The 25,171-nt window shown below is 41.9% G+C and overlaps 1 protein-coding gene across 1 annotated transcript in view; it reads left to right on the forward strand.

The window, feature by feature from the left end:
- The window catches only part of fat3b (FAT atypical cadherin 3b), a gene marked incomplete at both ends in the record, with an annotated part of 63,578 nt that overhangs the window by 6,909 nt on the left and 31,498 nt on the right, over nt 1-25,171 (forward strand). The window contains 22 exons of the mRNA XM_080040354.1: nt 3,026-3,144; nt 4,315-4,513; nt 10,434-10,495; nt 12,468-12,782; nt 13,440-13,650; nt 14,734-14,805; nt 16,340-16,476; nt 17,115-17,390; nt 17,726-17,936; nt 18,089-18,303; nt 18,490-18,648; nt 18,738-18,859; nt 18,987-19,169; nt 19,504-19,618; nt 19,746-20,027; nt 20,391-20,741; nt 21,318-21,491; nt 21,831-22,361; nt 23,252-23,616; nt 23,925-24,078; nt 24,675-24,782; nt 24,892-25,075. Coding sequence (XP_079896480.1) covers nt 3,026-3,144; nt 4,315-4,513; nt 10,434-10,495; nt 12,468-12,782; nt 13,440-13,650; nt 14,734-14,805; nt 16,340-16,476; nt 17,115-17,390; nt 17,726-17,936; nt 18,089-18,303; nt 18,490-18,648; nt 18,738-18,859; nt 18,987-19,169; nt 19,504-19,618; nt 19,746-20,027; nt 20,391-20,741; nt 21,318-21,491; nt 21,831-22,361; nt 23,252-23,616; nt 23,925-24,078; nt 24,675-24,782; nt 24,892-25,075 — 4,545 coding nt within the window. The remainder of the gene's footprint in view (nt 1-3,025; nt 3,145-4,314; nt 4,514-10,433; nt 10,496-12,467; nt 12,783-13,439; nt 13,651-14,733; nt 14,806-16,339; nt 16,477-17,114; nt 17,391-17,725; nt 17,937-18,088; nt 18,304-18,489; nt 18,649-18,737; nt 18,860-18,986; nt 19,170-19,503; nt 19,619-19,745; nt 20,028-20,390; nt 20,742-21,317; nt 21,492-21,830; nt 22,362-23,251; nt 23,617-23,924; nt 24,079-24,674; nt 24,783-24,891; nt 25,076-25,171) is intronic.

Below are 25,171 nucleotides of genomic sequence, written 5' to 3' on the forward strand. Positions count from 1 at the left end.
TCTTAGTGCCAAATTAAAGTATGTGAGGAGAGAGTGTGATGGACAGCGAGAGAGAGAGATAAAGAGAGAGAGAGTGTAAAAGAGACAGACAGAAGGAGAGTGTAGTAAATCAATTTCTTGTCTAATTAAAAATCTATGTTGTTGTTTACTTTTGCAACTAACCCCCTTTTTTACTTAATAAATTGACTCTGAAGCATCTGGTGTTGCCCCATGTGTTTGCAAATTTAATATTGACATGATTAAAATGACCATTGTTGAAAAAATACAGGGCTTCTATCAGAAAGAGGTAGGATCTTCTCAGGCTTAAATACTTGGCACCGTTGTACTTGAAACAAAAATTGGTATTCTTGTCATTGGTCAGGCAACGAGCTAGTGCTGCAATTTCTCATTGGGCAGCTGTCAGAAGCTGCTGCTCTTTTATTAGTGGATTTCCGAGTTCCAAGCTTTGTCCCAGACAGGATAAAGCATTCTTTAAGTTACAGGCAAAACACACTTTTAGAAAGGGTTCTATTCTGCATTTCTCATGAAAGAACAGGCTATTTAATTGATGCTCTCATTTGCACCACACAGAGATATCACAGAGATATTTGGTTGTGGGTCTCAAGATGCAGAGAAATATGCACAATGTTTTCTCATCAATCTTGGGATAGATTATTGGATAGAGTCTCATTAATTAGATAGAGGGACCACAAAACCTATTTCTCAAGAATGGAGGAATTGAACAGACAAGATGGATGTAAGCCAAAAGCATACAGTGAACTTCTACATTAGAAAATATGCCACGATTTCCTTCAAAAGAAAATGTTGTTCCCTCTTTGGAGTGTGTTATTTATGGTGAGAATGGAAGCTGTCAAGTCAGATTTATATTGAATTCACCGAACGGTGCCTGTCGGTCTTAAAGTTCAAAGAGCTTTTGAAACAGCCAGCTCTCTTTTCCACGTCTCTCTTTCTCTCTCTCTTTGTCGAGCAATTTGACAGAGATGAGATGTGGTTTGAAAAGGACACAGTCAAGGACGACAGCGCAAGGATGTGTTTCAGCGAACACTTTTACTATGCATTGTGCGTTCCCATTGCGGCTGCTGCTTAGTCATAATCTGTCACGAGCACGCACTTTTTGACGATAAGGTAACACCTCCGCCATGTGGCTGATAAAGCTGCAAACAAGACTGACTTGAGTGCACGAAAAAGGCCACACAGTCAATGTGTAGTTGCTGATTTGTATGCTTGTATGACTGTTGCCCGGGCATGTGGGGTTTTTTGGACTGGAAGGCCACATTCGGGACTCAACTGTGTGAAAGGGCATCAGGTTAATTTTCCTGCGGCCCAAACATATTAATATGTATGAAAGGATCTTATGAAATACAATATTCTCTTTTCAGGTGGGATCACCGACAAAGTACCTTTGCTCAAGTTTTCTGTTAAGATGATGTCCCTTGAACAACAAGTTATTCTTAAGGTTTTTTATATGATATCAAGCAATAAAGGTTGTAATAGGATGGCCAAAGTTAGGTATACAGAGTGGTTTGTTGTGGTTTGAGTGCTAAGAAGAAGTGCAGTGAGGCAGGGTTTTAATCGTCTTGGCTCTCTCTGCATCGGCAGTTACGGACATCGGCCTTTATTAATCTTGGTCAAATTAAAGTAATCCATGATTTGTTTTGTTTTTTTGCCCTAAATGGCATGGGGGAAACATTTTGGATCCATTGTGTTTTTAATCAATCTATCTTGATGTTTTCTCTTGTTAAGTGGATCAAAGTAAAAATACTCCAACTTTAATATTACCTTACTACTTTACCATACATAGGGCATACTTTGAACATTAAGGCACATATGAATATTATGTTTGTTGACCTGAAATTTGTCAGTGCAAAAAACCAACACCAGATATTACTCTTACTACTAGAACTACCTCTAATGCTAATTTGAATGCACATAAGTCTTTGCAAAGGCACAAAAATAGCCTGGAAGGCCATACACTACCTAGCCCTACCAGCATCAAACAGTTTTTGTTTATAAAAAGTGTAACGTGTGAAGGTATAAATGAGCCACAGTAGATATACCCATGCTACCCCAACAGACATGGTGGGTCTTAGCTCTGTCGAGCGTCTTCTTGGGGTTAATTGCTTGTTTACTGGAGCACAGATGCATGCACAGACTCTGCGAAAATTGAAAAAAATAATACTGGTATGCCTTAGCTCTTTCTGAGCTGGCCTTTAAAAGTGCCACAATTTAACATTTAACTGAAGATATGATGAAAGTAAATATGAAAAGTTCCGTCTTTAAGTTTTAATCTTGCATGCATTCGTTTTTTGATGAGAGAAATGATTCAATTAGATATATGTTCTTTTTGATCCTGACCCTAAGTTTCCATGTTTAAATAAACTGCATGTGACTCTCATGACTTTGCACCACTGTGCTTCAGCGCTTTTGGCAATGTTAGAAATGACACGATTGGACCCCAAAATCTACATTGGGAACTCACGCATGTGTGTTTGTATGGAATGTCCAGCATGACTGATATAAAAAAAGTGAAGCAGAGGCACCGATGTGTCATACTTTGTGAGTGTTCTCTTTGTCCCTCAAGAGGTCACCATAGCTGTCAGCTTCTCATCTTCCTTAAGGCCACTAAAACACGCCAGTCAACGTGCGTGACCGTCTGAGTGTCTGTGTGACTCGCTATTGTTGTAGGGCAGTTCTGGGCACGTTTAGCACTGACTGAATTGCAGCGGGAGCAGTTTGGTCAGCTGCGATTAGCTGTAGAGAATCTGAAACACTGAAGGTGAACAGAGCGGCGCCACTAATGCCTGTGAATGTCACTGCAGCCAGGACACAAAGTTTTCTCCAAATGTGTCTTTGCATCTGGACACTTAGTATTCAAAGACTTTTCCCTGCGAGATATTTAAGGGATGGGTTCTGCTGAGTACACCCACTCCCCCCGCCCTCCGTCCCCCCATTTGCAAACACCTGATAGATATGTATTCTCAAGCCCAAGTGACAACTGCATTAATCTTCCTTTCTATTTCAACAGGGGTGATTTACACTGCTGGTCTCCTGGACTGTGAGACCAAAGACTCCTATTGGCTTACTGTCTACGCCACAGACAGAGGGGCTTCACCCCTGTCAGCTTCTATTGAAGTCTTCATTCAGGTATTCACATGCTCCTGCCAACATTCTTATTATAGTATGCCTCCATTACAGGAATTATACAGAGAAAATGTTTTAATGTCACACAAATTTACAAAATATCAAACCACAACATTTTTAACCCAAATTATTCCGTTTTATGGACTCTTATCATTAACTTGTACATGTATTATAAATTATATATTTGGTTATTCATTGTGCACTCTTTGCATATGAAACTTCCGACATCTTTCTACTCCAATAATATATTCATCTCATTTGTTTGTCTTTCTCATTGATAAATTCTTACAGCTTGCAAACATGTCACTTTGGGCAAGTGGCAATTTTTGTAATGATGCTAAACAATGAGTGTAACTTACTGATGTTGCCTGATGCAGAGGATAACTATACAGTAGCAATGCTCAGCCTGTAAGAAATAGATACAGACTAGAGGGAAATCTCTGCGTCAGCTTCTATTTGATCTGGTACTAAACTAATCCACTGTCTAAACAATCAAATACACACATCACTGTTACAACAAGACTACTCACCCTTTGGGGAAGAGTGCAGGGTGTGTATAAAAAAACTTTTCTAGCTACGGGATATTCAAGTGTGTGCGTGCGTGTGTGTGCGTGCGTGCGTGCGTGCGTGCTTGCATGCGTGTTTGTGTGTGTGGTGTGATGTGGAACTTTACTCCTGGACCAGTCGCTACATCATAGGCAAAAATAGGGAGATTAATCAGGCACAGGTGCTCCTCATTCACCGGCTGAACCATCTTGGCTCTCTATGCCTCCGAGCAAACACTCAATCATGACTCTGTTTGCCATAAATAATCTAGATGTATGCTGTAAGAAGGGGAATTAATTTGCGGCGCATTTAAAGTGTGACATCTACGACATTTTCTGGTGAATAAATTTCCATGTCTTGATGGATAACGGATCAACCCCGGACCCAGTCTGAGTGCAGCATTTCATGAGCTGTTGATTAACTAAAGATACTAAAATCTGCAGATAGATTTTTACTTTACAACAACGCAATATTACCACCAGACGTGCAGATTTAGAAGGTTTGGCTTTATCAACACATATATTACCAATTGGAATCTAAATGAGAGATAAAGGACGGTTAAGATAGATGCAAACTACACTGCTTATGACTTTCCTTTGACCAATCCCTGTCTCCTTTCTCTCTCAGGTAGAAGATGTCAATGATAATGCCCCCCTCACCTCGGATCCTATCTATCACCCGGTCGTCATGGAGAACTCTCCAAAGGATGTGTCAGTCATCCGTATCCAGGCGCAGGACCCTGACCTTACCGCTACGCCCAGTCGTCTGAATTATCGCATCACCGCTGGCAACCCGCAGAATTTCTTCTCCATCAACCCCAAAACAGGTAACACTCAAAAAAAAATTACACACCTTTAGAAACGAATTGACTCATCTCGGCTACATAATTGGCAGTATAATGCTCTAGTCTAGAGTAAAGACTAATGGCGTAATTAGCAGTATAGCCTTACAAACAAATACAAATCAGACGAATCGTTTATGTTTACATTTTGACATGCTATTCATCACAAACTCCTACTCCGCATTCATTCTATAAATGACTTTTGTTCCCACACAACATATTTAAAAATACCTTTGTGCCAGCACAGTCAAACAGCTAAGACACCGATAAGCCGCTCAGACAATCTTCACTGTTAAATATTGCTTCCGGTCTTCTTTGTAGAAAATGGTGTAGTTCGTTTTTTTTTGGGTGAATTTATTTTTATTGTGAAGGAGGGCACAGTCAAGGCAATTTTTTGTTTCCCAGACGTAGGGTCTGTCTATGCATTCTGTGATATATTGTAACATAAATAGAAATAGGTTTTTGTCAGATGTTTATACAAAGTCTGAAGGGGAAAAAAAGGTTTTTGGCAGTATTAGCCTGGATTTGGAATCAGGTGTTTATTCAAAACACCCTTTCACTTACAATGACTCAACTTCTATGAGATCAGGACAGGGTCACGCCAGGGCCACTTCCTCTGGAGCGCGTCTGCGTCTGTTACTGCTGCCTCTCTCTCTGTTGTCTCAGCTGCTGCTACTGCTGCTGCGCTGCTTCTAAAAGCCGTGTCTTTCTACACATAGTTTTCATAGATAATTCCCATTTATATGAAGTTGTTTCATGTTATTTTATGATATATATTATTAATATTGAGTTTCGGCAATACTCTGTGTGCCTCATTGTCTTTTAAAAAAAACATTGTTTCTCTTTTCTTTCCACATTTGCGCTAATGGGAAGTTTTATTTTGAAAGGGACACACCAGGAAATGGTGAAACAGAGTTTTTCTCTATCAGTTAAAGCCACTACGAGTAACCTGGTCCCTTGGCGGCCCCTTTGGACAAAAGCGGTAGTATTTTTACGACGCCAGCTGTCCCGGGCGTGCGAGATTCACATTATCAGGAAGCAATATAGTGCATGTCCGTGTGTTGAAAGTGTGAGGGCACCAGACTCTTTTCGGCTCCGTGAGAGTGGTTAGTGACACAGCATCAACTAATGCCAGTAAGTGCTACACACACCTGATTGCAATGAGTTGATGCAGTGTCACCGAAGTACTCTCACGGAGCTGAAAGACTCCGTGTCCTCACAGAAAGCGAATGAACGAGAGAAGGCAGTTAGTATGGATCATGATGAGGTAATGTGTTTGTGTTGTTGTAAATAATGACTATTTCAGATGAATAATGGTCGACTCATCTGATGATGGTGAGGCAAAGTAAACTTTGTTTTAGTAGGCTACCGCTCATTCATTTAGGAGTAAACACTGCAGTTCGCTCGCGGGAAATTGTGTATACGTTGCTTGTCAACGCCCTCCCGCTCGTTCTTGAAAAAGAGATTTTAATCTCAATGAATTTTACCTGGTTATATAAAGGATATTGATTGATTGATTGATTCGTCTACCACTCTCCCTTTTAGCTTTTCTTCATTGCATTTCCTTTTTATCTTTGATGATTCAGCCCCGTTATCAGTCATTATGACGACAAATAACTGTCTCAAACAAAGCTCCCGCTCCCCTTCCCTCACCTGGAGGGATAGGCTTCTCAAATCGCGTTGTTGCGCCACACTGAAATCTGCGACCAATACGGATATGTGACCAAAGAGCCTGCACGCGCGAACCGAAAATCAGACTGGGTGTGCGACCAGACCAAACGCAGTAATATAAACTATATAAACACGTCTTTCATTGCACTGATGGTCTCGTTTGCTGTTAAAGGTAATTTATGATTATCGGAGGAAACATGAGGCTATTTAAAAGATATTTAAATGTTACTCGGAGCTGCTTTAAAGCAGAGAGACCTGAAAGCTGTCCATGCTTGAAAGAGACGTGGGTCTCGACAACGCAGGATGTGTGGCCTGGGCCTTACTGTGAGCTTTGGGAATGAATGCCTGTGGTATATTTATGCTTTTTAACCTGTTGGAAAATACTGTATTAGAAATGAACCTGTGAATATGTAAAAAAACAAACAAAAAAAAACCACATAATTAGCAACATTATGACACATAGGTTACATACATTCATCAAGTTTTTAGCTCCACAAATATTTTTGAATTTGATGTGTGTGCATATCCCCTTTGATCACGCATTCCTCTCTTATGAACTTTTTTATCAGGCTGTGATGTTTTAATATATATGCTTTACAACTGCTCTCTGTGAACTGAATAGCATCTCACAACATGAACATTGTTTCTAAACTCAACATCTTTTAGACGCTTTGAAAAAGTCAGGATCCCGTTTAGGGTGTGTCTGGATCCCATACTTTACTCTTCGCAGTCCTGGTTTGTTATAAATAGATTTCAATGTCCTATAGTATTTTCTAATAATTCTGATTCATTGAAATTTGACATTTAAAAGAGTTATCATACATATACGTACATATAAATATATATATAAAAAAACGTTGCAGCTGTGTTTCTGTTTTGGCCGTCTTGGGAGGGCCACAAATGAATTCCCAGAATAAGCTTTGCTTGGAGCTCCCATTAAAGAATTATTGAAGAGAAATGTTTTATTCAAAGTCTATTCTGTCTCTGCCCTAGATTAAATTATGAGTATTTTCGGTAAACAACAAAAGGCTTTCAGCTTTTACAGGAACCTGTCTGTTCTGATTAAAAGAAATGTCAATGTCATGATCAAATACTGATGGTCGGCATTAAACAAGCGGCAAGTCATATATTAAGCTAAAGGAAGAAGGAATCCCCGAATCGGGCGCAGTTGCATGTTCTCTCTGTTTGTAAATCAAAAAGGGTATTTATTTTTATCTGCTATGTACATGCATTTCTGCATTGCAGTTAGATGGATAAATTGAGTTAAATATATTATTATTATATAATACTGACAATAACTATAGGAAGCGGACCACACTCAACCGGGGTGAATTGACTAATATTGATCCTGATAGAGACACACTTGTCCTGACAAAGTAATTAATGTGTAAACTGCAACAAGCACACTGGCATTCTCCCACTTACTCTTGACCTTTTAGAAATCAGCGTCAATGCATCCATCAGATGTGTATGTCATTAATACTGGTGCAAAATCAAACCAAGTTGATTACACGTACATTCAACTGCAGGTGGGAATGTAATCAATTGATGAATCGGTCACAGCAGTGTGTTAAAGAGGGCAGCTTCGTGGCAATGAGTTGACAAAGATGGGGCTGCCTGTATGCCAGAGCAAATCCACATGCGTGTGTGTCTCTCTGTGTGTGCCTTCCCTGGATTAACAGCTGTATAAATATAATTTGCCGTTGTGTGTTTGTGTATGTGTGAGCTGTGTGTGGTTGTGCCACGAGGGAGAGTTTTTAGCCATCTGAGCCCCGTTGTCTGTCTCTGTCATAGACCCACAGTAGTTTGTTATCTTTTACTCATTAATTCCTTACCCAAGGGGACTTATATGATATTGATTTATATCTGGTTCACACTGTGATGAATTAACTTTCACTGCAATACTGAGCAATCGTTTTTTAATGTTTGATGCAATCTTTCCTCTCAGGGACTGCACTTAAGTTTGGCTTTCCATCTGATTATTGAGTCCCGATGAATAACTTATGAGAATTGGGATTCACAATCACAAAGTGGGATTTGAAATACATCACTACTAGACTTTTTACAATGATGTGACCGACAGTGCAAGTCTATTAGTTTGGTAATGAGACGTGGCATGAGTGAGAGATGCATTCGATATGAAATAGCCTAAAAAACTTTCCATGTGTGCCACAGTGGTTTCATTGGATGGATAAACAAAACCCATCTGATTGATTTGCTGTCACAAAGCAGCTGTCAGCCACACCATGACCTGAACTTCTTCAAGTTTCAAATTGTCTTCAATTGTCTTGGCTCAAAGTCATACAAGTTGCCCTTGGAGGTGTCAGTTTGATGGGTTGAAAGGTACTGCAACAATTCCTGAAAATGCATAGAAGCCGAAATTAAAAACAGCGCAAAGTGTGTAAATGTGCTGTGACAGCTCGTGGTGCTGTCTGTTTTGTCAGGTGCTGTGTGATTGAAGCCTACCTCCTTTGGGGGTGATAACAGAATTGAAGTGTTGATGCAGGGAGTGCTTCTTGTACTGTAAAAGCAGCACCATGTTTGCGGTGTGTTGTCATGTGTTGGCTGTGTGACCTTTTGTACCATCCACTATTAGATTGTATTGGCTCTTTTGCACCATCATATGAAGGGATCAATTGTATGTGTTGGAGTCAATATTCATGATCTACAATGGACAAAAGTATGAATGGTTAAATCTGTAGTGTGTATGTTTACTTTTACTCCAGTTAGAAAGTAAATCTGAGCTTTTCCCAAACAAGGCTTTAGAAGTAAGCTACGCATTGATTTAATGTACAACACTTTAAACATAGGACGGAGGAAAAGTCTAACGATTTCATATAGGCCACTGAGTTGGCCATGACATACATTTGGTGTGTACGTGTGTGAATATTTGAATGGGGATTTAGAAAAGAAGATTTTCTCATATCCAATTAAAACAGAGGATTGTCCAGCTGCAAATGTGCTGCGAGGTGCAGATAATTGATTTTTATCAGAGATGTTACTCGCACTGTGTTCTGCTGAACAAGCCCCGTGCACGTCTCACCTCAAGTCTCTCTTCTACAGCTTGTGACCGCTGCTCTAGATTTACTCTTAATTTTCGTAATTGAAGTTAGCCGCCGTAGCCAGCTCAAGGTGACACCGTGATGTGTGCAGCCAGGAGAGTGTAAGTGTGGGTGCACCATGGTCTATAGTCTATCCATTGAGTGTTGACAACCACAGTGTGTGTGTTTGCACATGCCTGTACTACATGTAGTTCCTTTGTCATCTGGTGTAGAGTACTTTCTACTATGAAGGAAAATGAGAGTTCTTCAGCAGACAGATGTATTCTTTTTCAAAATACATTTTCCTTATTTACTTTTTAAATCAATCCAGTCTCTGCCCATTTCACTGTGTTTGGGAAACCTCAAAAGATGTTGAATAGCTTACAAGGATTGTGATCGACAACTATTATTTCTTCAGGAAAACAAAAGCTGGCCTACAATATTGTACAAACATCCTGGTCTGAATCTGCTTATGGATTAATACCATCCTCACCCCTTCCCTGTCAGCTTTTGATTAGATTGACTTACAAAGTGTTTTACCAACAAAACCAGGAAATGATTGATTTATTGACCCAAACTCTGCGTATGTGTGTGTGTGTGTGTCTGTGTGTGTGAGTGTACGCCCACATGCATGTATTTGTGTGTGTGTCTGTTTGTGTGTGTGTGTGTTTGTGTGCGTACTACCTTTGAAGTTGTAAAATGACATTGAGCTAGCAAGCAAATGACACAATCATAAAACACTGAATGAAATAGCGAGAACAAAAGACTTCAGGGAAATATGGAGCTTTTGTTTCCTGTGATCTCCATTGCAGCCTGCTGGGGTATATGTCAAATTGTCTAACCTTCATCGGGATAATTTGGTTCGATCAAAGCTATTATCAATAACCTCCTTTCCCTCTGTCCTGGTGGCCATGCTGGCCAACTGAATGACTCTCATCTATACAAGGCCATATGAACATGTGCCAAATCCCATTGCCTCTGCCAAGGCTGCAGGCTGTAGTTTTTGGGGGCAATGTGTGTGTGTGTGCTGTGCTGTGCGTTTGAGTGATTACCCCCGCCCCCCCAACATTTTAAGTGGAAGCCTCTCTAATTGAGCAATATTTTGTCGTGAAAGATGAGGAAAATCTTGTGAAAGAACAGTCTGCAAATCTGTGTTTGTGTCATCTAAAATTGCCCTTTTTGATGATTTTTAGGGCTGATCGCAACGACTGCGAGGAAACTGGACAGAGAACAACAGGCTGAGCACTTTTTAGAGGTAAAGATACATCTGACTTTTTATGGATCTGTAGTATTATTTATTTATCCGTTTCTGCCACAGCCAACTATTAACAAAGACAGCGTGGAGGACAAACCCTGGCAGGCCCTCAAGGCTCCATAAACTGTGATGAATGGCCGTCGTTTCGGGCCTCCGGTTTAGGATTTTCTAAATGTAATCATTCATCATTGGTTATCTTCTCTACCCAGGACGGGGAACAGGGAGGAGAGGAGTTGGTCTGCCCGGCATTTGATAAGCGCAGACACTGGGCATACAGATAGCTCCGTGATTACCATTTCTGTTGCTGCTGCCCGCTGCTCTGCATGCAGATGAACCTGATAATCAGCGATTCTTCTCGACTTTGGAGACATGAGCAAACTTCTAGTACTACCCCAGACTTTTCTTAGAACGTATTAAAATGCTGCTGAATCCACACGCACTTTGCCCTTCTACAAAATGAAATGAAATAACCCACAGTTGACCCACGGTAGTGCAGCTTGGTGGTTTGTTTTTTTTCGAACCCGCCAATTGACTTGTCTAGACTCCCGAACTCTTTCTGCTCCAGTACTTAATAAGAAACCAGCGTGTGGCAATATAAGCTACTACAAAAGGATATCAGCAACACATGTAAAAAACAAAAAGCTTGCATCTAACAGCATCATAATCTTAAACATAGTTTGAAATTGGGGGGAGTGAGGTCTTTGTCCTGTTATGTCCTGTCCTGATATGTCGATAGGATTGCCAGTCACTGTATGCCACCCGATGCTCCGCCTGTCAGTCCATGCTGCCTGTTTGTAATTAATAGTCGAGTGAGCAGTCAGGCTGGCAGCAGTGGTGCTCACCCCGATCTGATTCAATTGATCAGTGATCAGACCTCGGCCTTTGCCTCCGGGGGATCAATAATACAAAGAGATTTCCCGTGAGCTCATCCCCACGTGCTCCACGCACTCCACAGCGACAGCCACACACTGTGAGCCGAAGCTGTCTAAAGGGATAGTTCAGCATTAAGTAGGGTTGTATGAGGTGGTTATGCGTAGTTAGTGTGTTATCTTATGGAGATGGCTGTCAGTCACTATAAGAAGTTAAGGGGAGAGATGTCGCTGTAGCAGAGGTCCGCCTTGTTTTGCAGTGTGGGCCAACAGAAAAACACTTCTACCCCAAATATAAAAAATGCTTACCTACAAAATAGACATCCGTTGAATTGTAGACTAAACGTAGGATTTCTTCACTGCTGATTTGCGGACTAATACGCTACACTGGCGCGAGTTGGGGTAGTAATACATACGAAGACGTACCCTTGAAAAAAGTGCAGCATCTCAGCAGTGGAAGAAAACTAAATTTACCGTACAATTGAATGGATATTTCCTTTTTAGGTAAGTATTTATACACGTGGTGAAAACATTTTGTGGCTGGCCCCCTCTGCAGCAGTACAAGGCTGACAGCGATGTCTCCCCCCAAACTCCTTATAGTGACTGTGCTGATGCTGCCATTTCCACAAGGTAACATACTAACTATGCATAAGTCCCTCATAAAACCCCACTTCAAAACTTCTGAACTATCCCTTTAATGAATATATGAACTCACACAAAAAAAACCCAACACATGTGAAAAACTAAAAAACATGTCCAAGAGACAATAATGCATTTCTATGGGGCGCTCCGGTGGCATAGTGGATAGAGCGAGTACCATATTGGCTCCGGCCTTTGTTGCAGAGGTCGCGGGTTCGAATCCGACCCGTGGACCTTTACTGCAGGTCCTCCCCCTTCTCTCTCTGTCTCCCCATTTCAACTCTGTCCTATCAAATCAAGCTTGAAAAAGCCAAAAAAATAAATAATAATAATAATAATAATAATAATAATAATAATAATAATAATAATAATAATAATAATAATAATAATAATAATAATAATAATTATGCATCTCTATGACTGCCTGATGTGTTTATTTGTATGCATGCTTGTTCACTCCTTAGGTAACAGTTATAGACGGCCCAGTGACCACTCGCCAGTCCACAGTGTGGGTCATAGTTCACATTGAGGACGAAAATGACAACCCGCCCATCTTCCCAGAGGTCACCTACCGCATCAGCTTGACCGAACGAGATCGCAACAAACGCGGGGAACCAGTCTACCGGGTCTTTGCTTACGACCGCGACCTGGGAGCCAATGGCAACATCACATACAGCATCGTCGACGGCAACGAGGACGAAAAGTTCGGCATTGACCCAAGGACGGCTATGGTGTCGTCAAAGAAGATGGTGACAGCCGGAAGCTACGATATCCTCACAGTGAGTTTTTTTATATCTGCAGGTGTTAAAGTGGGGAAAAAAAGCACATAGTTAAAATGGTTGGAAGCAGCCTTCTACAGTTACAAGCACAACAAACACACATATCTGCTGTATGAGCTATATTTTACAATTAACTCACAAATGAGTCCCTCCAAAGACTAGGTGGATGTTTTTTTCATTAATGTTTTACATATTTGTTATAGAGCAGGCCACCCCATCAAATTATACAGTGTATGCTGGGATCCATTTTGAGGTTAGCAGACATACTATGTATGGATAGGACATGGTCACTGAGGTGTATAGGTGTAAGTTAACAAAGGGACAAGTGTCAGAGTAGAAAAGATGGGCATATATCTCAGCTTTGCAGTAGTTAAGAGTAGAACATCTGTTTGAAGTGGAGAGGCTAGCAATTCTAATAGCCTACTACATCCTGGGTGTTTTGTTCCCCCTGAATACATGCATAGTACTAACACCAGAACAAATGAAGTGTTGTTGACCCAACGTTGAGTAAATCTAGCCCGTTCACCGATAAAAATTATTCCGTTTTCCAGTCTGGCTTATCATTATTTAATGGTTTTGTTTAAATTCCCAGATGGTTGATTCATTGGCTGCTGGATGGTGTCGTCTGGATTTCTCAGTACTGTTCTTTTCTCTTAGATAAAAGCGGAGGACAGCGGTGATCCTCCATTATGGTCTACTGTCAAACTCCATGTGGAGTGGATTCGAAAACCTGTCCCGTCGCCCTTGCCCTTACTATTCACCCAGCGATTTTACAACTTCTCTATTTCGGAGACAGCTGCAGTAGCTCAGCCGGTGGGAGTAGTCGCTGTCAGCCAGTCAAGCACACCTGTCTGGTTCAATATAATCGGTAAGAACATTTATGAATGGTATTAAACTGCTAACAGGCCAGAGGAAGATGTATATTAAAACGTGTCTTGTGCTTATGAAATAGAATTACCAGGCCACACTTGCAAAGTGGTAAAGCTGCCATCCACTTTTTAATGGATACATTTTAACATGGAAATTTGGTTTCATGCTAGAAGCTATCAGATTTGTGTCCATGTAGGAGAGATGGTCAGTTAACCTCAAAGTGCTTCTTTCTACTTTTCGTGAAATTGTAAATATTTCAGTTAACCTCTCTGTTGAAGAGGTGCTGATGACAGTTTTCAGAACGTTTAATGGATATTTCTAATAATCAAAATAAGCTTGTTTAAATCTAAAGGACACTTCCTGTAATTGTCATGTATTGTATTGTACACAGGCAAAGGTGCATAATCAATTTTTTTTTACTTCTGTACAAGAAGCAAGCTGGCAAACCAAGGAAAATAAAAGAACGGCTTGTGCTGCTGTTCTGGCTCTGCTGGAAACAAGGAATCTTCTCAGTGGCCTTGTTATGCCCTACGGTTCAAGTCTTTGAAAGAATAATCATCATTGATTGACTACACAACAGTTCTGATTACCAAAAATGTCTGTAGTGACGGAGCTCCTTTACTCAGATGTTAAATATTAAAAGGATTCGATTATTAGTTGATTGTTCTTTGTTTCAGTCACACACATAAAAAAAAATTAAAATGCAAATGATGTGGGCCTTTTCTCATTCACTCTTTCTGTTGTTGTCAGCGAAAGTGAAAGTAATTGGGCAGAAAAAGCTCATTCATCTTTCACTTTTTTCTCTTGTTTTATACAAAAAGTAAAAACGTGGTGATTACCCTTTCTCTCAAACTTCTTAAAACATGCATGAATAAATCACATTTCCCATATTGTACTGAAGTATTCTGAGGAAAAGTACCCTCACAGTACATTACATTAAAATAATACACTTAAATGTGAAGAGGTCGACATTGCTGACTGCTCTGTTTACTTTAGATGAAGCAGACCTTTGAATTCCCTTGACTCCCTAAATATTAATGATCTCTTTCTCTTCTCTTTCCTTCTGTCTCTCATTGTCAAGGCGGACGGGTAGCCAGAGACATGTTCTACATTCCACAGAATGCATGTGGAGGAAACTGCTCACTGGATACAGGTCAGGTCAAAGCACATTTTTGTCACAATTATCTTTTCAGTAATTGTACTGGAGAAATGTAAGAAAATTCAGAAGATGAAGCATACTACAGTATACCGGCACCTTGTTTAGCCGAAGGCGGTATTGTGATGTAACCGTGAAAAAGGTTTCTCACATAGTTTTTGATCTCTGCCCAGACAGCAGAACGGGTTCATATCTTTAGTTCAGCCGCTATGCTACTACTTTGGAAAGTACTGTGACACGGTCAGCCTGTAAATGTAAGGTTTCTACTTCAGAGGAACTTCTTCAAATGGAAAATCTATATGAAGAAGGACCTGTATGGAAAGAGTGTTTAATGTGATGTCCCAGATGATCTTTCTGCAATTGCTCCTTAACCCAACATGTTGTGTTACAATAGGGGAAAAGATTGCTAATGTCATAGCAATAGTCCATGTGTGTCTTCGCATTAATATAAGGTTCCTGTGATGGTGTCATATGAGATACGAACAACACCTGAACCCCCTGGAAACACACTTTATCACTATTGATCAAAAACTCCTTGGGGCACCTTTGATTATTAATCATGCATGTCGCTAATCTGCTGACGGAAGTTAAGGCTGTTATCTTGAGTAATTTAAAAAAGTGTGTCAAATGAAGCACAATTTATCTGCTATTTAACAGAACACCAATTAAAACATTTACAGTATGTCCATACCTTTTGAAAACCAAGCATTCATTTATTGACCACTATGGCTACTACACAATTTATTCTGCAGACATATACCACACATGTAACCACTGTGTACCTGTTCAGATGTTGTATCACTGTGCGATTGTAAAATACAAACACAACCATAAATACTAAAACTACCTTTGAAGCATGATCAAAGCCCCAAGAGGCACCTCTTACAGACAAAAAATAAACTATACTTCTTTTTATTTGGAGGCTACAGACTGGGATTTCTGTTTTACTTGATGTTGTGAGATTGCTGTAGTCTGTCTTCCAGGAAAACAACAACAACAAACAAACTAACAAAAGCAAAGCGTATCCCTGTGACTTTGCTCAGACTAAACGCATCAGTGGTCCTGTGAAAAATGCCCAATCAGTATTCATATGCCGAGGAGGGCTGGATCCCGGATATCTCAGGAGGGAAGCTGGAATGAGACGAAGGGTGGGACTGAATACCTAACACGCATCAATCTTCTTCCTCGCTCTAATCAAACATTAAACCTCTAAATGGTTCACTCACCGCCCGTGGAAAGAGACCCAGGCTGTGGGTTTTTCTGATCTCTGAGATGGGTTGTGTTTTGGAATGATAAGACACGTGTTTGTGCTGCTGTTAACAGCTCCGGGGTTGCCAAGCGGGTTCGGCGCTACATGGCACCGCATTTCAGTTCACTTTATTACACGGCCCCTGCGGCTCCAGACGCAGGCACCTGGCCAAAACAATTACACAGTAATAACTTAGAGCACCTGAGTTGAGCATGCACAGTGAATACGAAATGACTGAAACTCATGTGTGAACCATGTGTGTGTGTGTGTGTGTCATTCCAGGGAGCTTTGACATGCAGTTTGACCTTCAAGTGGGTTTTGGGACTCTAGTCGTGGCCAAGCCACTGGATGCAGAGGTGCAATCAGTGTACAACATGACAATACAGGTGACAGATGGGACCAACTTCGCCACGGCACAGGTACACACACCTTTGATTTGTTATGCACCGGCAGTGCCCCTTACACACTCCAGACCCGCATCAAATTGAATTATTGTTACCTCGTCCCCGGGAGTGCTATTTACTCTCAGCTTTCCTCCTCTCTTTTCGCTTGCACTCCCCCCTTTTTTCTAAAATTATCTCCTGCTGACCGTGAAATGTGCTTTTGGTCGCTCTGTCTTTGGCATTTCCTGTGTTCCTGCTGTCTTGGCCGACCTGCATGGTCTGCCTTGCAAGGGGGAATCCTTGATGTCAGTGGATTACTGGGATTAGACAGGGCAAATAAAGGTCAAGTGTGTGTGTAAATGCGAAAGATGGACCCAGATCCCTCTGAGTTAAACAACTGGTCTGGCTTAAAAAAGATACCGCAACTTTGACTATAAGGAATTAATGTAAATACTTTTAGTTTCTCCATCTTTCAAAATATATATAGTATATTTTTTTTAAATACAACAAAAAATTAAAACAAGAAGAAAAAAATGAAAGCACTAACTAAATCATAAATGATCAATCACCTAAGCTATCTTTATTTTGAAGGATAACATACTGAGGACAATTCTACTCTGTACCAACCTCTGTGTGGTTTTAAACTTCTTCGTCTGTGCCTTTTATTCACTCAGGTGTTCATCCGAATACAAGACTCCAACGACAACCCTCCGGTATTTTCACAGCCGGCCTATGATGTCAGCGTCTCGGAGGACGTGCCGGTCGACGTGGAGCTGCTGCGCGTTCGAGCGTCGGACGTGGACGAGCGCGCCCGATTGAGCTTCTCCATATACGGCAGTGTAGACCCAGCCAGTATGAGACTCTTCAGGGTCAATCCTGGTACAGGAGTGGTCTACACCGCGGACAGGTTGGACTACGAGGCCAGAACACAGCACATCCTCACTGTTATGGTGAGAACGGAGACATGGAAGGAATACAGTATGTCGATAAACGTTGAAAGCCCATCGAATGCGACACAGCCAAGGTTCACTGTGATGATATGAAGTTTGTTTATTGTGCCAAAGGGACCTTGCATGATTTGTGTGTGTGTGTGTGTGTGTGTGTGTGTGTGTGTGTGTGTGTGTGTGCGTGTGTGTGCGTGTGTGCGTGTGTTTGCTACTACATATATTTGTGTACCTGTGCTCTCTTCCAAGTGGTGCTCTTCTTGCTCGCTTGCCTGCCTTACTTACTTTTTAACTGGATTTTTTTCTCCTCCAACGTTATCCATGTTTCCATTTGGCTGCAGGTCAAGGATCAGGAGTTTCCATTCAACCGGGACCTGGCTCGCATCCTGGTGGCGGTGGAGGACGCCAATGATAACATCCCCTACTTCACCAGCACCGTATACGATGCTGTTGCCTTTGAATCTTCTCCCATAGGCACTTCTGTAGCGCAAGTAACAGCCTTGGACAAAGACAATGGGATTAATGGGCAACTCACCTACAGTATGGAAGCAGGTGTGTGATGCTATCTGAGGGTGTATTACTTTTTATGACTCTGTTTTAAACAGCAGTTTGAACTGGGACTGGCTGTACAGTGCTTTGTCACTTGAGAAACAAATTGCGATTCCCGGTAATGAAGTCTGTAACCTTTTTCTTGCTACGATCAGGAAACAGCGGCGGTGTGTTTGGCATTGATAATGCCACCGGCATTATCTTCATTGCCAGGGAGCTGGACATCACCTCCGTGGGCTTTCACACCCTCACCGTGCGTGCCACGGACAGCGGATTTCCTCAGCTAATGGCCACAGCCTCGGTTCGCATCTCCTTGATACTCTCCGACTTCTCCAAACCCAAATTCTCTCAGAATGAGTATCAGGCTGAGGTAAAGAGAGACAGATGGCGGGCTGATAACATGGGTGTATATGCTGGAGAGGTGTGGGAAGGGATGGTAGGGTGGGATGGATGGTATGCCTCTGGACAGACATACAGTAGCTGAAAAAATATCAATTATATTTTGCACAAAACTTAAGTGCCTATGGTATTATCACTGATGTCTTTGTATTTACAGATAATGGAGAACTGCACTATTGGAACGCACGTGATCACCATTAACGCCCTCAGCCGCTCCGCACTTATTTATGATATCACCGGGGGCAACGAGGACCTCTGCTTCTTCATCAACCATCACACCAGTGTAATCACCACACGAAAACTACTTGACTTTGAGGTTTGTTACAGCATGTGTTTTAAAGGCAGCAGGTGTGTCGTTTTACAACCACCTGCAGCCACAGTCACTGAAGTTTCTCTGTTTGGCAGCAAACCACATCTTACTTTCTGGTGGTCCGTGCCCTGAGCATGGCTGGAGTGGAGGCCAGCACCACTGTCATCGTCCAGGTGGGGGATGTCAACGATAACCCACCTGTCTTCCAGCAAATCAGGTAGCCTATCAGTGGTGGTAAAAATAAATTCACTGGCATGCTCCTGTGTTGTTTGCTAGAGACATGGTAAGTCTGGACATGTGTAGTGGATGGATACAAGTAGCTTTTTCTTCTTTTATCATATCAGGTATGTGGGCGCAATCAGTGAGGCTGCTCCAGTCAACAGCGTGGTCCTGGGAGAAGATGGAAACCCTCTAGTCATCCAGGCGTCGGATAGGGACCGTAATCACAATGCCCTGTTGGTGTTCCAGATAGTAGACGAGACCGCTAGCAGGTTTTTCAGCGTGGACTCTGGGACTGGATCGATACGGTAGGTGACACATATTTTTTTTCAAATTCATCTTTATTTCTACAGGCAAGTAATGAAGGATAAGTAGTTATTTGCAATGATGGCCGGACAAGGGTTAAAAAAAACACTAAGGAAAAGGGAAGGAGGGTGTGATGAAATGCATTAGACATGATATACAATATAAAATGACCTGAAATACAGCTTTTAACAATTTAAAATGACATAAAATACAACTTGTACATTTTAAAATGACATCAAATACAATTTAAACCGATAGAAACCAGAGGATGTTTGAATCACCCACTATTCAACTGGTATACTTTATTTCTTCTCATTTGACTTTTTCGTCTACTAGAACGATCGCCAGTCTAGACTATGAGACCTTTTCTGAGTTCCTTTTCCGGGTTCACGTTCGAGACAGCGGTCAGCCTCCTAGACGTGCCGACAGCCCTGCAGAGGTGATTATAAAGGTGAGTAAATGACATCTACAGTGAATCAGAGCCCACTGAAGCCTCATGAACCATTCCTGACTCACTTTGACACTGGTGTTGCATTTTGTAGACATTACATTCGGCTTTTTGTAATACCTTGCCTTAGGTGATCAACATCAATGATTCACCTCCAAAGTTATCCCAGGACACTTACGAGGCAGTGCTCCTCCTGCCCACCTACGAGGGAGTTGAGGTCCTAAGGGTTGAGGCTTTTGACCCTGACATGAACTCCGACCCCACCCTCAACCCTGACAAGTCCGTGACCCCCCAGCTGCTTTACTCTCTAGTTGACAGCAATGTGGGATACTTCTCTGTGGAGCGCTACACCGGAGTTGTGACCGTCATCAATCCCGCCCTCAACAAAGACCGTTACCGCTTTAATGTGAAGGTAGGTGATTGGACCAGAGAGAGAGACACATATCATTTTTATGTATCCTGTCACTCCCTTAAAAATAAACAGCAGGCAGTTAGCTTGTAATTATTACCCACAGGTCGGGTCATCTACTTGGGTTTTTTTTCCGCCTGAGTAGATTTGTGGTTCTCCAGGACTCTTTATGCCCCAGGGGTTGTTTTGTTTAGCATGCAAAGTCTTATTGAATACACAATAAAATAAAATAAACACAATTAAATGTACTTTACTATGAGGCAGCTCTCATATAAATGCAAACAAGGCTTTCATTATAGTCTGCACCAAGGGGCCCAACAAGGCACTCCTATACCGTCTTTTTCTCTCTTTTTTTTCCTTTTGAAGGTATGGGATGGACGTTTCTCCAGCATGGCGTCTGTCACAGTGCTTGTCCGAGAAGCTTTAGACAGCGGCCTTATGTTCACCTCCCCTGTCTACTCTGCCTCCATCCCAGAGAACATATCCAATGTGTCTTTAGTGACTGTTGTCAACACGGTGGGCCACCGTCTGAACGAGCCTCTCAAGTACAGTCTGCTGAACCCCGGCGGGCGCTTCACCATCCGGCCCACATGCGGAGTGCTGCTCACCACCGGCGTGCCATTTGACCGGGAGGAGAGAAGACGTTACGAGTTGGTGGTGGAGGTCAGCAGGGAGGATGAGATTCTAAGGGTGGCCAGGGTGACTGTACAAGTCCAGGTGGGTATATACAGGGATAAATAATGTAAAAAGTGTGTTGTTTGTTACGTATGTTTTTTTGACTTTATTTTCTTGTCTTATTTTTAAATAAATCCCTTACGTTTTTTAATTTTTTGTTACTTAGTGTGCTTGTCTTTTCTGTTTAGTTTGATATTACATAATTAGATGATTTTCTTGCATTGGTTCATTTTGCTTCATGAAACACAACTTATATAAACTCAATCATGAAGTTCTCTGGATCCCAAGCCGAAGGTTGTTATTTTAATTTTTTTGCTTTGTTTCATTAAGCTCGATAGGATATTTTTGTTTTGAATATTTCAGTATAGATGATTGCATGGTGGCATCAATTAAATGGGGGCACACTCATTAAGCCATACACTACATACAGATACAACAGGGGAAAGTTGTACTAAAAAAAGTTTTGAAGTTACTCACTATAATCTAGGGTTGGTTACTTTTTACCATAATTGTGTAGATACATTGATAAGAGACAGATTTTTAAAAGCCCTCAATTCCCACCAAAGTCTCTTTCTTTACTATATCGTTACAATAGCCAAATGACTTTTCTTTCTCTAGGTGGAGGATGTGAACGACAATGCTCCAGAGTTTGTGAACCTGCCCTACTACGCTGCAGTGCAGGTGGAAGCAGAGCCAGGATCATCTATTTTCAGGGTCTCAGCCATTGACCAAGACTATGCTCGGAATGGAGAAGTGACTTACAGCCTCAAGGAGGAGCACAGGAACTTTCAGGTTAAATGTGCTGCTCTTAAAGATGCTATACGAGGAACTTTTAAACATTTCTGAAACAGTCTCATTTTTCCTCTGATCATCATTAAATACATGTAACAGCAAATGAGACCATCAGTGCAAAGAATGCTATTTTTATATAGTTTTTCTTTATGTCTTTTTCATGGCTACGCTCACCCACAAACCAGTACTCACCAAGTAAAAACACTACTGCTTTTGTCAAAAGGGGGCGCACAAATTAACATTAACTGAAAGTTCTTCGGAGTATCTTTTAAACGTTTTTCTTTCACGTTATTATGGTCCTTATGTCAAACTGGTATTTACTGTACTTATTCCACGCAGGTGCACCCTGAGACAGGAGAGCTGACCTTGAAGAGGGCCTTCGAGGCAGACTTATCCAACGCGGAGTACAAGGTGGTCCTGGTGGCCTCCGACAGTGGCTACCTGCCTCTGTCCAGTGAGGTGGAGCTGCCTGTTACCGTGGTGAACAAAGCTATGCCGGTGTTTGACAAGCCCTTCTACGGCGTCACCGTTAGAGAGGACGTGCCCGTCTACACCTCCGTCCTGAGTCTCAACGCCACCAGTCCCGAGGGCCAAACCGTCATATTCACCATTATGAACGGAGACCCCACGCGCCAGTTTGACATAGGTTTCGACACGGGCATCATCAGTGTGATTTACCCCTTAGACTACGAGAACATGCAGTACTACCGATTAACGGTGAAGGCTACAGACACGCTGACCGGGGCAAAGTCTGACGTGGATGTAGACATTGTGGTGCTGGATGTGAATGACAACCCGCCACTGTTTCAGAACACCTCCTACTGCTCCGTGCTGGCTGAGAACTCCATGATTGGAACGACTGTGTTGCAGGTGTGTGCAAGTGTATGTGTGTCTTGTCTTTGTATCTTGTCAGTCCAGTGTGTACTCTAACGGAATGACTGTTTACACTTAAGACTCGATAAATAGTAAATGCCAATTCTTTTATTTATGAGAAGATAGTGTGATATTTCCTCTCAACATTTCCCAGTGGAAGCTGTCGCCCTTTTGGGCGAGATAATAGACGAGTGCTGTTGTTGCACACTGAGGAGCATGTTTGCACAAGGAAACTGTTAAATTCATGGATATCTATTACAATTTATTTGAGGTTAGGCAGTCATCAAATTAAATTAATGGCTTTATTTGAATGTATGATTTAAGAATTAAGAGGGACATCTTGAATCAGGAATGTTTATCAAGCATGGGTAACACTTGGGCTCTGTGAGCAATATTACAAAATTGTATAAAAACATAGGTTTTGCATCGTTAACGCATGTTGAGGGCTTCAGGGGCATCACCATACAGCAGCAATGATTATGTCTACGCCATGAAACACTGACACATTGCAAACTTAATACAAAAAATATATGTCTATTTTATAGGTTGCTCAAAGAAAACTTTACAATCACAATTAATTTCACTCTTAATTTTTTTTTCACTCTTCTTTAATTTATAGCCATACAATGGCTGCATACAGCGTAATAACAAGAAATGTTATTCTCCTGAATAATCATGCTGGATGCTCCACAATGTTTGTATGCAGCTCTGGAGGCAGTTGTATCCTAACAGTATCTAATTGAAACCCAAAACCTTTTTTTTTGCTACTTTAAGTCAGTGTGGGTACTGTAGCTATATAGTATATCAGGGTAAAAAAAAAAAAAAGCAGACCTTATCTTGAATAATGTGGGAACAAGTGCAATGGTTTAATGTTGCTTTTCCTTAAGGTGTTTGCCCAGGACCAAGACTCGGAAAAGAACGCCATTGTGAGTTACCAGATCCTATCTGACATCTACAACAGCACCGACTACTTTCTCATCGACAGCAGCAGCGGCCTGGTATTCACTGCACGCCTGCTGGACTACGAGTTGGTCCAGCGCTACAACTTCATAGTCAGAGCCACGGACAGCGGAGAGCCCGCCCTCAACAGTGATGTCAGCGTCACTGTTTCTGTCACCGACACAAACGACAACCCGCCTAACTTCAGCCAAGCACTATACGAGGCCTTTGTCAGCGAGCTGGCTCCCCGAGGACACTTTGTGACCTGTGTTCAGGCCTCCGACGCTGACATCTGTGATGCTCAAAGGCTGAGGTAAGAAAAAGGAAAGACATTATGGGATTTGTTTCTCTGTAATGGTTTGTTGAGATTAGATTTCCTTCTTTTACATGCTTTACCAAATGAACGAAGTTGGAACTGTTGCCAACTTTTCAGTTCCTTTATAAACCAGGCAATCTTGTTTTTGTGTATCGTTTGATAAAAACAAAGTTATTTTCGCTCCATCTCTTATTTGTTTTTTTTCTAATTGTTTTGGTCTTGGCTCATACTTGTGATGCTGGTGTTTCTTGCAGATTCTTAATTATTGAATCAATATGTGCCTTTCTTTCGGTTTTGCGATTCAGGTACAGTATTCTCTCTGGGAATGAGAGAATGATGTTTACGATTGAGTCGGATACAGGGGTGCTCAGTCTGTCTAACAAGAGGAGACAAGGCATGAAATCCTCGTATCAACTCAATGTGTCTGTGTCAGATGGAGTCTTCACCAACACTGCTCAGGTGAGACAGCTTCTCAGCGGTTACAGTTTAGTGTTGCCAACTGATTTGCTCTTTTTTTTTAACCTTTGCACGGTATTGAAAGGCAAGCAAGCCCAGTGACCTTCTTTAGCAATCCCTCGCTTCAGATTTGTTACACACATTCGCAGCTGTGCAGTACAGCTGCTTGCTTGCTACCACTGGCTGCCGAGCTGCTCTGGAGGTTAATGTACGCTCTTGTCATAACACATTAACTGTGATGATGATCTGCCAACTGAGAAAAAAAAACCCATCCACATTTATCTCACAGTGGTAATTACAATTGGGACTCTGCTCTCCCACATCTCTAGTCCACATAATGTGTTGCGGCAATGACACGTTGGTTTGCCTCCTCCTCTTCTTCTGACTGTGATGTGAAATGAAGTGAGGCCTGAGTGTTTGCAGCTGCATCAATCACCATTTGGTCACGGGCCTGATGCTCTTAACCGCCGGTCCGCGAATCAGGCTGATGCGCTCGCGTTTGACAAATCGCGGTGAGGCTGGCATCAACAAAATGTAAGCAGACATGAGGATGATGATAATGGGATGACAATTAGAACGATGGTGTTGATCCCCCCCAGGTTACCGTGCGTGTGCTGGGAGCCAACCTGTACAGCCCGGTGTTTAGCCAGAGGTTCTACCTGGCCGAAGTCCAAGAAAATTCCCCTCCGGGTTCAAAGGTCATTCAAGTAAGTTTTTCCTTCTCACTCAATAACGTTTCCAACAGAAACCTCCTACATGGATGATGTTGTTTATTTATTATGTCTACCTTCTGTATCTCTGTGTGAACCCTCTCAGGTCCGTGCAACGGACGAGGACTCCGGGCTGTTTGGCCAGATCACCTACTCCTTCATCAACGATCTGGGGAAAACTCAGTTCTCTATTGATGCGGATGGATTCATATTCTCTGTAAAGACATTAGACAGAGAAAACCCTCTCAACAAGGACATGGTGCTGACAGTTATGGCCCTGGATGGTGGAGGTACTATTATATTGACACCGACCAGACGGACTGTAAACTGACAATAGCCATCTTCAAATTGGCCCATATAAATCTGGCAGACCAAAACATTTGGCT

The sequence above is a fragment of the Ammodytes marinus genome, assembly GCF_949987685.1.
Source record: "Ammodytes marinus genome assembly, chromosome: 14".
Lineage (NCBI taxonomy): Eukaryota > Metazoa > Chordata > Actinopteri > Uranoscopiformes > Ammodytidae > Ammodytes > Ammodytes marinus.